Genomic DNA, 15,113 nt, shown 5'->3' with positions numbered 1-15,113 from the left:
CAGCGGCCTCGAGAGACACCCCCCCCCCGCCTCGCCCCGTCCGCTCTGGTTCAAGCCGGGAGGCGGGCCCTGAGGGGAGGGGGTGTGTGGCCGTGCGAATAACGTGTCTGTCGATTGGCGCCCACCTCTCCAATCGGCAGCGTCCTTTCACCCGGCGGCGCGGCGGAGGGGGCTGCGTGTTTCCGGAAGACGTGGCTGTTGCCGCCGCCGCCGCCGCTGCTGTACCCCGCGCCCGGCCCCGCCACCGCCACCATGATCTCCCTCTCAGACACACAGAGTAAGCGCCCATCCCCTCGCCGTCGGCAGTCCGCAGTGGGAGGCGGGGAGCGGGTTGCCGGCTGCGGGGCTGGGAGCGGCCGAGGCGCGGAGCAGGGGGGCGGAGGCGAACGCCGTGGAGGGGGCCCCGGTAGCGGCCGATCCTGCCGGCCCCGGACACGCTCGGTCTCTCATCGCTGTGATATCGCGGCTCCTCGGTTGCAGCCGTGGCAGTGATGGGGTCTCGGGGCCCCGGCCCGAGCCGCTGTGGCGGAGTGCCCCTGCGGAGAGGAGGGCTCAGTTCCTTCCTCGGCCCGCGCCCGGTTGGAGCTCCGGCTGAGCGCGGTGCTGGGGCGCGAATCGCCGAGGGAGGATCCAGCTTGAGCTGGCGCGGAAGGGCCGTCGGCGTGCTCGCTGCGGTCCCTGACGGGCAGCAGCTCAACAGTGGGCTGGGAGCGGGAGGGCGCAGGCGGAGCTCATCTGGCCGCGCCTGCCGGTACCGCCGCGACGTGGAGGCTGTTAAAGCCATGCTGAGCTCGGTGGTACCTGAGCTACCGAGTAAAACGGAAAGCGAGATGGGCTGGAGATCAGCAGAGAAGCGCTGGGCACGGCTGGCTTGTCGGCCTTGGGAGGGCACTTGTCACCAGTGGTGCCGCCGCTAGCGTTTGTCAGGGGTTGTGAGATCTTTCGCGTGGGCAGCGGCGCAGTGACGTGACGATGGTGAGAATGAATGAAAACTCAACGACAAACAAAAGTAGCAGTTAGCTACTCTTCTCATGTGCCTCCATGTGTACGTTAGCGGGTTGGAATACTCAGTTATAGGTTAGTGGCTTTCCTGTTTTTCTCTTAACTTACTGCGATCACACTAAATGTTGACAGGTGACACTGAAGAGGTTTTAAGGTGAGGACTAGACAATCTGTAGTGAAAAAAGTACTTCTATGTGATCATCGTTTTGTTTTCATCAAATAAAATTATTGGGAAATAGAGATGCTGAAGGGAAAATACAAAGAAATTAAAGTGGTGTGTAAGAGCTTAAGCTGCAAGGTAAAGAAGAATGTTAAGTCTTTGATTTAAGTTAACATCTCTTGTGTGATTCTGACTTGGTTGCCACGAAAGGGCATGAGTGTGCTTGATAAGCTCCACAGTGTCAGTTAGGATGAACAGTAAGTATGAAAAATGTAGAAAAGAAAATTTAAAGAACTAGTTTAACTTGATTGTAGGATACTGGAAATAGAAGTGTTGGACAGCCAGTCAAGGCCAAGGATGAAGATCAGCAGAGAAGCAGGATAGCACCATTCAAGGTCAATGATTGCTTGAGAAGTTCAGGTGCCATGTTATTTTACTAACCTTTAGGGTTTGTTTTTAGATTTCTGATAGAGTCAACCCTTGTGGGCTTTGTTTTTTTTCCCATTCCTCTGCTTTCCTGCCCAGAATATTAATTGGAGGGGATAAGAAAAAAAAAATCTCTTCAGAAAGAGACGTATTTACTGTTTTTCCATTTCTTAGTTCCTCATTTGGGATATTCAGCTAATTTCAATGCTGACTCTGTTGGTTTTAACTTTCAGAGCCAAGAGTAGTAAGTAAAATATTGTAGAATTCAGGGTGGTTTATTGTATATTTTTTCACTTTTTCTGAAATTCTGAAGATATGTCATCAGATATTTTCAAACTCACAGCAACCAGTTTGCTGTAAGAGTAGTGAAGTAGTGTGATAAACCCCTAAAGGTCCATTCCACCCCCTACCATTCTATGATCCTATGATTCTGTAAATACTCAGAGAGGACCACTGCATTATTTGATGTTTGGAGAGTTAAATTTGCAGCTCTATTGTAAAACACTTTAAGTGATTAATTGAATAGCGATAAATGGCCAGTAATTGCAAAAGAATGCACTTAGTTTCTTCTAAACAATTTATTTTTTCACTATTAAAAAAATGCTATTATCAAAATAATAATTAAGACTCAAAACTTGTAATAACCTGTAAGCTGCATTAACTTTTGTCTTTTGAGAGCCTATGATGCACAATTCCATTCTTACTTTGTACACAAAAGATGGAAGAAGGGCATTGTCTTCCCTGAAATTTTACCAGCAATGTGCCTTAATTAAAAGTCAGTGTTTACCAAGCTGTTTTGATACAGTGCCACAGTACTCTTGCACAGCTTGCAGATTTTCTGCAGAAACTTTGAGAAAGCATTGATCTTTCCTCTCAGGAAATCTTTTTTTTTTTTTTTAAATCTAGTATGTGTTTCTGCATTTCTGAGCATTGAAATGTTGTGCCTGAGTAATACGGGAAGTATTTCCCTAAGAATGCTAGTCAAATATATTTCCAAATTCTGATATGAAACAAGTCAGTAATACTTTCTACTGAGATATTGGCAATAGGGAATAGTAATCCTGGATTACTCCTCTTCTTTCAGCAGTAATTTTGAGACAATGAGAGTGAAGTTCCTTGGGTTTTTTTTTCCTTTTCTTTCTGCTAACCAGAAAATATGGTTGACTTCTAAAGTGAGTCTGAACCCATTATAGCAGTCGATTACAGACATGTTTCAAGTGAATATAGAAGTGTCAGGATAGTAATGGCAGCAGCTGTTGGGAGTTGTCCTCTTCCTTCTTGCAAGATCCCTACTTTGTGCTGTGTCCGTGGGAGGAATACATACTTGCTTCCCATGACTGCTTATTTCTCCTTTTGGCAGCTGGTAGTTCCTTTGGAGTCCTATCTCCTAAGTGTTTTCCTTCCAGAATACAGATTGTTTCTGCCTTTCTAAAGTAAAGACTACTAGAGAAAAGGGCAAATAGCAATTGTTATGTTGCCTTCAGTCAGCAGATTCATTGCAAATACAATTTGCAATCCATTTTTTCATTGTAAATGAGTATTGAGAATGTCTGCAGTAAATCAGTTGAAGCAGGTTACTTTGTGTGGCTAAAATGCTTAAAGCAAAAGTTTAAAGTGGCAGGTGATACTGTAAAGCTACAGATTGAACATCATGTTGTCTGCAACATTGCCAAAAGATGAGCTCTCACAGAAATGAGGAAAGTTGAATGTTGCTGTAACAAATCTGTTCACCCTGTGTTTTGAAATGTTTTTGCAATAGCTAAATATAAGTTTTGAAATGAACACAGTGATACTGCTTTACTCCCGAGCTCTTCAAGCAACAGTAAATGGTCAACTAGATATGTATTGGAGTAAAAAATGCAACTGAAATACTTGTGAGTACATCTGTTTAACAGTAGTAGTGAAGGCTGTGATTGTGTGGATGGCGCTTTTTTGATTGAGGCTGAACTATACAAAACTACTGAGATCTTCAAAAAATCTATACACACACACAGGCACAAACTGAGCTGCCAGCCTGACTATAGTATTGTGGCTGGTTTTGCTGTTTTTATCTGTCCTGTAGGCTTCTAAATTCCCAGGTCACAGGGGTAGCAATAATGTAAGGGTGAGCCTGTGGATAAATGCAAAGATTTTTATTGCTCTTGTTCCTGTTATTTCTCTCTCATCCTGTCTGCATGAAAGTCAAAGGAAGATCTTAGAGGTTTAATAGTAGGAAGTATTTCCAAGTACAGTCTTCAGGATACCTTACAGGCTACTGTCAAATGATATCTTTAATTGCAGCTTGACATTTCTAGTCCAGTTTCTCTGACAAACTTTCCAACCTCCTCTTGCCTTTGCAGTATTTCTTCAGCAACTTTTACAGACAGGTAGAACCCAAAAGATCTTTAGTATCCACTGGTTCTGTGAGAACTGGCAGCTGGAGATCCAAGCTAATGAAAATAGCTGTGAGCGCATGCGTAACTTGGAAGGAGCCTACAGCATTAATCTGAGCCTGTTCAATCCAGGAGCTGGGGGAAGTGGGACTGCTATGCAAGATGATAGGAGGTGGAATGTGAGATCTCAGGACAATGGAAAGGACCAGGGTACTCATGACACTGTGGTAAACATAATGGGATAGGAGTTCAAATGGAAAACAAAGTTTCATTATCTGTACAAAAAACAATTCTGTTTTCCATACTGATAGCAAATCAGAAGGGAAATCTGTGCTGTATGTATATATACATGCATGCTTTTTTAGTTGCATTCAGTTTCAATATAGAGTTCCAAATACATACATGTTTCATAAGCAGCTGCCAGAGATCTGTCTGTTACTGAGGTAATTGGTGTCTACAAGACTTACTATATTTATACGGTCGGGAAAGTTTTTAGATGGTCATAAAATATGCTGAGTTTTTCTATATATTTAATATGTCTGTAGGCTGGTAAGTATCTCACAATTTTTATGTGTGAGTTTTTCCTGATACCATGTTTTGTTACATGCCTAAATTTGCTTCTTTTTCAGAGATTGGAATGGGACTAACAGGCTTTGGAGTGTTTTTCCTTTTCTTTGGAATGATACTCTTCTTTGACAAAGCTCTTTTGGCTATTGGAAATGTAAGTGCCTTCTGTTTATTCTTAGATTCTGCACTGCTTAGAATTAAGTGTATGATATCATAGAATCATAGAATGGTAGGAATTGGAAGGGACCTTTAGAGATCATCTAGTCCAACCCCCCTGCGGAAGCAGGTTCATCTAGATCAGGTCTCATAGGAACACATCCAGGCAGGTCTTGAACTTCCAAGGAAGGAGACTCCACAACCTCTCTGGGCAGCCTGTTCCACTGCTCTGTCACCCTCACAGTGAAATAGTTTTTGCTTATATTTAAGTAGAACTTTTGTGTTTCAGCTTCATCCCATTACCCCTTGTCCTGTTGCTAGCTACAACAGAAAAAAGCGCTGCCACAACCTCCTGATACCCACCATGTAGATATCTTCGCCTCAGTCTCCTCTTCTCTAGACTAAACAGCCCCAGTTCCCGCAGCCTTTCCTTATATGAAAGATGTTCTTGTCCCCTGATCATCTTGGTGGTCCTGCACTGGACTCTCTCCAGAAGTTCTCTGTCCCTTGAGCTAAGGAGCCCAGAACTGGACACAGGACTCCAGATGAGGCCTCACCAAGACAGAGTAGATAGGTTAAAATTAAGCAGTATGTTGTCAATTTGAAACTGGATCACACAAAAAATACTGTGGCAATTTGTTATAAAGGAAGAGTTATGGTCAGTGATATGAGTGAATCATTTTTCCTGGTTAAAGTTAGAACAGTTCACGTGAATCTGAATATCAAACCTCCAGGTCAGGCCTGCAGTATGTTCATCAGACAAGATGCAGCTTGTTTCACAGTTGCTATATTGCTGCAAATATAGCAGCAAATTCTAGAGGGGCTATCATTAGTAATGCTTTTTCTTTTTTGGAGATCTTGTAAGATAACTGTCAAATATATTCGGATAAGAACAGTGAAATGTTCTGTACATGCTAGCAAACGTCACTTTGCTGGGCTTTATGAGGAAAGTAAAAAATGTGAATTGCTGATACTCTGGATTTAGAAGACCCAATCCACCCTTCAGGGTAGAGAGATGTAGTATGTTCGGTTTTTACCAAGTCAAAACTTTCACTTGAAGCAGCATAGAAAGTAAATCCTGGTTCTAGTACACAAAATTCCCAACCCAAAGCAAATATGAAATGGCAGGGTGTCTTCTGAACGTGATACTCTCTGTGGCTCTGGTGTTCTTGGCTTTGCCAGCCAGCCAAGTGCACAGCCAGGTAGAGGTTGACATCCTCTTTTGCTGATGTCTGTGGTCAAAACTGATCAGTTGCATTCTGTGGCAACAGAGTCAAGTACTGAGATTCATTGAAGGAAAATATAAAAATGTGTAATTGAATTTAGGTGCATTAGTTGAAGCATTGTTCTGAGCCATCAATAAAGTGTATAGTGGAAGACTTAAAAATAAAATAATGGTCTTTTTTTTTTTTTTCCTAATGTAAGGTGGAAATAAGAGATTCTGTTAGGGAAAATGACAAAAGCATAGGTAGGAAGAAATAATGACAGGCTATGCGGTGACCAAAGATAATGCAAGAAAAGGTACTATATCCTTTTAGAGAAAGTTGTGGTGTTTTAGTTTGTTTTGGGTTTTTTTCAAGTTATTCTATCTGAATGCACCCTCGTGGCCAAGAAGGCCAATGGCATCCTGGGGTGTATTAGAAGGGAGGTGGTTAGTAAATCGAGAGAAATTCTCCTCCCCCTCTACTCTGCCCTCGTGAGACCACATCTGGAATACTGTGTCCAGTTCTGGGCCCCTCAGTTCAAGAAGGACAGGGAGCTGCTGAAGAGAGTTCAGTGCAGGGCCACCAAGATGATTAGGGAAGTGGAGCATCTCCCTTATGATGAAAGGCTGAGGGAACTGGGGCTCTTTAGTTTGGAGGAGACTGAGGGGTGATCTATTAATGTTTACAAAAGCGTAAAGGGCAGGTTGTCACAAGGATGGAGCCAGGCTGTATTCAGTGATGCCCAATGATAGGACAAGGGACAATGGGTACAAGCTGGAACATAAGAGGTTCCAAAGAAACACAGGAAGGAAGAATTTCTTCTCTTTGAGGGTGACGGAGCACTGGAACAGGCTGCTCATATAGGTTGAGTCTCCTTCTCTGGGGATGTTGAAAACCCACCTGGACGAGTTCCTGTGTGACCTACTCTAGGTGGTCCTGCTCTGGCTTGGACTAGATGATTTTTCGAGGTCCTTTCCAACCCTTAACATTCTGTGATTGTGTGAAAGAAGAGGTAGTAAAAAAATTACTTATTAAATAACATACAATACTTAAATTTCACCTTTAATCTTGAGTAAAACCCAAGATACTATCCCATTCTCAGCAAAAATATTGCTCAGATGTATGCTTACAAACTGAAATAATTGCAAGTCTTGTTGCTAAAGGACATTAAAAAATAGTTCTAACTAGTTGTGACTAGTGTGATAGTGTTCTGCTTATACTGAAACTGGTAAACAGTAGAAAGATTATATACAGCAAAAAAATCAAACTGCCCTACCCCCCTAAAAAGATGAAAAGCCCAAGTAAGATAATTGATAATACTCTTCGTCTGTCTTCCTTTTTTTCTTTTTGGCCTTCTACTGTTCAGTAGATCAGTACAAGCTGTTTAAGATGTCCATGGTACAGAACAGAGGTGCTTTTGTAACATGTCTGTTCTCAGTTATAATGAAACTTTGCTGTCAGTGGTACTAAGCTTCAGCGCTGCTTGTGGATAATGATTGTACTTAACATCACCAGGCAGATATAATGTAGTCACTAGATCTTTTGGCATGTGTTTGTCAGAGACCACAAAGGAAAACTTTTTAAGCAGCTGACAGAAGTGTTTTGAATGCTAGCTACAAATGTTTTGTGATGGACTTTACAAAAGAAAATCATTAGTAAATTCCTTCTAACCATCCATCTTTGGGTATTAAAAGAAGTTGTGCTAGAAATGCAATCTAATTTTGTAGAATATATATATTCCTAAGTTTAGGATGTAAATTTATAATTAGATATTTTCTTTCTGTGGTTGTTTTTTGTCTGTTCTAGGTTTTATTTGTGGCTGGCTTGTCTTTTGTTATTGGTTTAGAAAGAACATTTCGATTCTTCTTTCAAAAACACAAAATGAAAGCAACAGGCTTTTTCCTGGGTGGTGTGCTAATAGTTCTCATTGGTTGGCCTTTAATTGGAATGATTCTTGAAATCTATGGGTTCTTCCTATTATTCAGGTAAGACTTGTTTCAAAATACCTTCCTGTATTGGTGTGTCTAGGAAGAAATGTATTCGTTCAGTGTTTCTGCATTAGAGCAGACAAAGCAATGTCCTTTAAATGTTTGCCTTAGATAGATTTTATACAAAATTGTTGATTTCACATTTGCAAGGGGTGGAAAGTTGGTAAGTATTTTTCCAAGAGTCAAATGTGCTAACTTTTTAGGCATATATACCAGACTGACTCTGATAGTGCTGTTTATGCCTAACCAAAGAATTGTAAAGCTTCAAAATATATGGGATCCCAATTAGTTAGCAGTACAAAGTTTTAAATATTTCCTCATTAAAAAGGGCAAATTTTAGATACTTAGCATTTTTTTTGTTGGGGAGTTTGTTCTTTTCTTTAACAAAGGGCCAAAATACTCAGTTACAAACATCCTACGTTTGTAACCTTACCATTTCATTACTGTGGTAGCTCAGTGAAAAGATGTTTTCTGTCATATTTCGTTACCCTTGTGTCCCAGTACAGTCAGAACTGCTGCATTTGGTTAGCATTATCACAACTCAAGGAAAGATGAAAGTTCTTATTTTTTAAACAGCAATCTTGATACATGTTACAGTTTTCACAGGGTGTCATATAACTTGCTCATACATGCAATTGTAACAGTGAAAGAATTATTCTTGCTATCACCTGTAATACATGTCCGTATTTTATCTGTATTTCCATGGTTGAAGTTCCATACTTCACTATAGAACAAAGTACAAAATACTCTAATAAGTAAGAGGGAGGCTGTTAGTTGTTGTTGGACTTCTGTTTAGATAAAGAAGGTTTCATTAGTGCTTAGTAATCTAATAACTTGCCCCTAAAATGTTTTTTTTAAGTGTTCAACTACTGGCTAAATAGTATATAGCAATGTTAGTTCCTGTTAATCAGACCACTCATGGTGCTCTTGGTTCTCGTGATGCTCTTTCTTAACAGTCGGTAAAATTGTATGTTAGTCTTGTATTTAGTTTAGATAAAATGTGTAAATATTTTTTGAAAAAAACATCTTAAATTGTCTCCTACTGAAGACAGTTCCTTTTTTAAAAAGCTGATTGAAGGTTGCCAGCTATGAAGAAAATTAAGACCATTTAAAAAATAAGGTGTTTCACGTTTTTCCCTTTTCTCTGCTATATATACAGATATGTTAATATATTTGGTAAAATTAATGTTCTGCTAATAGTTTAATTACAAAAACTAATACAGCCTTCTGATATCTTACCAAAAGGGGGTTCTTTCCTGTGGTGGTTGGATTTATTAGAAGAGTTCCAGTTCTTGGGTATCTCTTGAATTTACCTGGTATAAGCTCGGTAAGTGTTTGGTACTTCATGAAAAATTTGAAGCTTACGCTGTTTTTTATTCTATTGTTATAGCAATAGTAGAAATGCATCTGAAATAAAGCAAATATGACTTTAGAGCAGTGACTTTGAATATATTCCTGTATAGTTCTTGCACCACACAAATGCCATCATTCCCAGTGAGAGAATTCTAGATGTAAAAGGAACAAAGGACATCCTTGTAGAAGCTGTCCCTACTTCCATGTTGTGAAGTGGAAAGAGCCCTGGATTGTGACTCAGAATGCTGTGGTTTTGCTTCCTGCTTCACTGATGGTCCTAGATGACCAGACAGGCCAATTATGTCACTGTTGTGTGCCTCTTCTCCTGTCTGTACAATGAGGACGCTATTCTTTGTGTAGTATTTGGATATATTTATGAAAAGTGGCCTGTAAAAGCAAACATTTTAGTTCAATGTTAAGTTGCAGCTTGTATGACAAATCCAGAAACTCTAGTGATGCATAGTCATTCATCAGAAATATTTATTAAGGTCTACTGCACCAGACTATATCTTGCTGTTTACTGAGGTTTGAATTTTTTCAAAAACAGTTTTCCACTTTCTTAATCAAATAGTCAGGGATTTGAAGACAATTAACAAGTGCCAGAAATTTGGTAATCTAGGGTGTTTCAGTCAACTACTTTTACTGTGCTAATTTCTGTATGAACTTTAATAAGAATTTTTAACTATAGTTTTGAAAGCAACAGTTTTAATAGCTACTACAAAAAAATTAATAGGGGGTATAACTTAGATATCAGCAGGCTGTTTTTTAAAAATTAGAGTTCAAGATCATCTGTTCCAACCTGATAATTAGGCCAAGTTCTGGCTTATAATTCATGATCAATTGAATGTTTAATTTGTCAATTGATCTTACTTAGTCTTATTTAATTTGATCATAACGCGGTTAAATCTTGTTTTAAAAAGATAATTGTTAATGTTTTATTCAAAGCCTACGTAGGCTCAGAAGAGAATCCACAGTAATGGTCAGTTGAAATATCTTACTTGGTCTACTAATGCATGTGTGGCTGATACTGTATCGTTTTGTTTTAATCATTAAGCTAGCAGTGTTATCTGCATTCTTCTATTTCCTTTTTCATTTTGTTGCATCTTCATGTTGCACTGTTAATGTCCATATGAGAAAAACATGTCGTGCAGAAACACAATTGCAATATAAGACTTTTAATTTTCACAAACTTAAGTCATGAGACCTTAGTGAGTTACTACTTGAAACTCATTTTCAGTTGCATACTAACTTGTGCAAGTAGCAAGTAATATTTGAGAGAAACTTTACTGTATAAAAAGTCGTGAAGCTTAAAATCTTTTTTTTTCTCCTTTTCTGCAGCTTGTAGATAAAGTTGGAGAAAGCAACAACATGGTATAATGACAAGAGGGCCGAAGACTGATTCTAATCTTACTGTATTATTTATAAAATCCTTTTGAAGAATACTCAGCACAAAGATTAAGTTGTGTACAAAGGAAAAGCTTGTTACATTCTTTACATAACAGTTTAATTTAAAATGTATAGTCAATAATATACATTAGAAAAGAAGCTCAGCAAGTATGCTTCTAGGAAAGTCACTCCAGAGTTCAGGAAACAAACTGAAGAGATGAAAGTCATGGAATAACCCATGTTACAACTGTTCAAGACTATTTGTGTCTTTTTTTGGAAACCATGCTAGAGGCAATGAACCCTTCTGGAATTAATGGTGCCTGTAGTTTACTTCCTTATTTTGAAGGTGCAGTAGAGCAAACAGGCCTAGATTTTTAAGGGTGACCCAAACTTATCCAATCCTCTGCTTGCTATCCTCAGAGTGAAAAAAAAAAACAAAAAAAAAAACCCAAAACCAAGCAAAAACCACCAATACAAAACTAACAGAAAACTTCTTGTGTAACAAGAGATATGTCTTTGCATGAAGGTTAAGATGGCTATTCATCTTTAAGTGTATTATAACAAAAAAAGAAACTCTACACGGTTCTGTTGTAAAGATTTTTGTAAATAAGTGGCTGAAATAAAACATTGTTATCTTAATGTTTCAAAGCCAAATGTAAGTTGATTGTATTTGCCTTCCGTTTCGGGATACGCAAAAAGTCAATCTTTAGTAACTTCGGACTTAAATGTTGGTTCTGAACATGTGGAGCTCAACAAGGAACTCTGGAGACTGATGTGCACTCCTTCCTGTTCTCCTTGAGTGATGTTACACATGGATCCGGATGAGAATGTAGCCCCTTGTCTCTTAACATGAAAATTTTGTGAAATACCCTTAGTTCACAGAAAAAAGCATTTGGTTAAGGTGCTGACGTGAACCCTGTGAAATGTATCTTATCAAGATTCGAATCTTTGGTTTTAAATAGTTTGAAGCTAAGGTTTCTTTGTTTACTCTGGAACTACAAATTTACTTTTATTTTTTACAGTAATAAAATGAAAACTTAAAGTTCTGTGTATGTGAGTCTCTGGGGAGAAAACTGAGCTAATGGAGCTAACTGAAGATCAAGTGCCAATTTCTGTATGTTTTGTAACTTGTTGTTTGGGTTGTCATCAAACTTCTATCAGTCACGTCAACAACTTTGATATTACAGAGAATCTTAGCTAACCTGGAATTGGTGTCTCCTACTAATGGAAGGGTCACATTTCTGCTTCCATTGGAATGTTAAACATTGTGTACTTTCGATAGATGTAGTTAAGACCTAACAAAACATGATAATTAAGTATATTGTATTTGTGCACGCTTTGGGGGTTTCTACTGTGTTTAATTTTCTTATCCCTTAAATATAGTCACCCACCTGGACATGTTCCTATGCGACCTGATCTAGGTGAACCTGCTTCTGCAGGGGGGTTGGACTAGATCTCTAAAAGTCCCTTCCAACCCCTACCATTCTATGAAAAAAACCCAAAATGCAATAGTAGCATTTCAAGTAGCTATATAGTCTTAAAGGTCTGGGGTTTGGTTGATGTGGGGTTTTTTTTCTTTATTATGCAGTTAAAATTGGTATTTTTCAAAATAACTTCCAAGTTAAAAAATCCTCATACAGCAATCCTACTGGAATTTGCTGTAAAGTTTATTTGTGTAAGATGTTTTATTTTCATGCAACTGTATAAATAGCCACAATCTACTATTTCCAATATTTAATTTGCTTCCTTTTCAAATAGGCACAAAAAGATTCCATGAAAAATACCATTATATGTACAATGAACAACATCTGGAAAATTGGTGGGTTTTTAAATGACAAAAAAATGGTTCTATTTGCCTGAGGGCAAGCGTGTTGTAGTTTACAGACAGGATTAAATGGCTTGTGGCTTCTACCTCAAGAGATAAACCAATTTTAACTGCTCCCGTAGGTCTGTTATGTGTTAAAGAGACTAGACAATAACACTACAGCAGTTTAGCAAACTTGTCTTTTTTGTGCTTTGGTAGAGCACTGGTCTGTACTGTGGGAATCAAGTACTGTTTAAAACAGATAGTTCATTTATATTGTAAGTCAGCTACCTGAAGACTTTTTTGTTGTTGTTTTGGGGAAAGTGATGTGATGGGAAATGTAGATTGCACCACCTGATGGAGCACTGACTGAAAGCAAATTGCTTGGTAAACTGGAGTACCTTCATCAACAAGAAAGCTGACATACCTTTCAGAGATGATGTGTTGCTGTGTGTAATCTTTCAGCCCTCTGAGATGCAAGGATGTAGGCAGTTCATCTCGCTTCATTTTAATTCATTGTTCTAAATAAAAAGTCAATTTTTCTCACCTGTGAACTGTTGTGAAAAGCATCTGAGGGAACAAAATTGTCTGTTGAATTTAGCATATCCCTCAAGGTAATGTTGTCTGAGAGAGCTTTGCCAAAATAAATGTGGGTGGCAGCAATGGTCAAAATGACTTAGCCTTAAAGTGTTTCTGTCATTGTAAAAATATCTTTAACAGAAACATACTTGGAACATTTTCCTTTTAAATGTAATTTATAATTGCTGCTTTAAAAATTGAAAGGATGGATCTTATTCTGAGCAAATGAATACTGTAAATATCCTTGTTATACCTTGAATAAATGGATACCTTTTTCTACAGTTTGTCTTTCTGTCTCTTTATATGCACATTTTAAAGTGTTTTAACAAATTTTCCTTTCCAAAGGTTAGGGAGTGCATACTGTTACTGCTTGGCCATCATACACTGATGTGACTTGCGTAATAAAAAGTGTCTATGATTAATCTGAAGTGGAAAGGTTTTCTCTTTCTTACAAATAAACCTTTTACATAAACATCCCCTTAGTTACTGAGGTTCTAGTTCCAGACATCACAGTAAAGTGTAGAAATTATACAGGAAATAGTGTCTTTGTTAAGCTACCTCCTTTCTTTCTGAGGAGATAACTGTGAAACTTATGGGAAAAAGAGCACATGTCTAGATCTTAGAGCAGGTTGTAGCCCCTGTGCTTCCAGCTTACATCAACCATATGAGTATGAACTCCCTGTATCCTTGAAAGTGGCTTACTATTCTGTGGTGGTCTGCAAGCTTGCAGCCCACTAGTGAAGGAATAGAACAGCAAAGCAGGGATTTTAATTCCTGGCTGAGATGTTGCGTTGGTGCTATGTGCTAGCCAATGCCCTGAAAACTTGTTTTGATTGAAATTCCAGCCTCTCAGGTAACTTTTACCAAAGTTGATCCAAACCTAGGAATTCAAAAAAATTGTCACTTCCTAATTCCAGCTACATCTACTTACATTTATTAAACTGTGAGAGGCAAAATATTAATTTGTATGTAGCTCATGGCCAATTACTTTCAGCGAACAGTTGCCATTTATTAACCAGAAATACTGTGACTTCGTTATTGCTCACAATATGTTACTACTGCAATTTAGAGTGTTTCAAAAACTGTAAAGAAAGGTATTTTGTCTCAGCAGCAGATGTCAAATGTAAGGTTGTATTAGATTACTTGAAAATTATTTCCTCACCAGATTTTAAAGTACAGACTCCTCTAAGTTATTGCCTTTCTGATTTGCTTGATTATCAGGCCGGGAAGTAGAGTCTGCATCCCTGAACCAAATGTAGTATGTATATCTCCATGCTGTCTCTTCAGATGTCACCAACCCTTGAACACTTGTTTCTACTTCTCTCTCTGCCATGTCCTGGCTTGCTTTAGCTGTTATTTCTACCCTTTAGATTGCCATTGCCAGCTATGACAACACTAGCGTGCCATTGCCAGATTTAACTTACCCTGCAGAATTTTGCCTTTGTGACCCATTTGTTCTAAGCTTTACCTCTCCTAGTATTGGTCTCAGCATATTAAAGCATCTTTCAGAAGATTTGGATCTCGTGCTTAATGCAACAAAGGGTTTCTGCAGCTGCTGTAATCTTTCGCCAAGCCTCATTTCAGTATAATTATTATATGCTAAAACATCCTCCTCTAATACGTTACAATTTAGAGAAAAAAAAGTACAGGACTGATGGGGAGTAATTTGGTGTGGAATTCATTATCTCAAACTGTTACGACTGACAATTTGGGATATTGCTTAAGACCTATTTATAGAAATGCATTTATGTGGCTTTTTTTTTACAGGTTATTAATGTGTCTAGCTTGTTTGCTGAAACAGCGCATGCTGGAGATGTACTTGCTGAAAAGCATGCGTGTTCCCTGTCAGCTTCCTAGCAAATACCATTTTTCATGAAGTAGTCCTACCAATTTTCTGGCAATGTAATGGATCTCCTATAAAACTATATAGATTTGAAGTATCTTTTTGGACACGATGCTTCAAGCTTATAAAAACGTTGGGTTCCCAGCTGACTTAGTGCGTAAGGGTGTTGATCTCATTAAGATCCATCAGTCAAGATGTTCATGACCGAGAACTAACCTCCTGCACCATCGAAGTGACCACGGGCACAAAGTCGGTGACCTTCCGCCTCTTTG

At 38.9% G+C, this 15,113-nt stretch overlaps 1 protein-coding gene across 1 annotated transcript; it reads left to right on the top strand.

Annotated features, from left to right (window-relative positions):
* Positions 1-153: 153 nt before the first annotated feature.
* On the top strand, positions 154-13,257 carry GOLT1B (golgi transport 1B). The gene is made up of 5 exons (XM_061988841.1): positions 154-277; positions 4,590-4,681; positions 7,695-7,873; positions 9,122-9,203; positions 10,568-13,257. The coding sequence occupies exons 1-5, from the start codon at positions 253-255 to the stop codon at positions 10,604-10,606; spliced, it is 417 nt and encodes a 138-aa protein (XP_061844825.1). The 5' UTR covers positions 154-252; the 3' UTR covers positions 10,607-13,257.
* Positions 13,258-15,113: the final 1,856 nt, after the last annotated feature.

Source organism: Colius striatus, chromosome 1 (genome assembly GCF_028858725.1).
Source record: "Colius striatus isolate bColStr4 chromosome 1, bColStr4.1.hap1, whole genome shotgun sequence".
Taxonomy (NCBI): Eukaryota; Metazoa; Chordata; class Aves; order Coliiformes; family Coliidae; genus Colius; species Colius striatus.
This window is presented reverse-complemented; position numbering and strand designations above follow the sequence as displayed.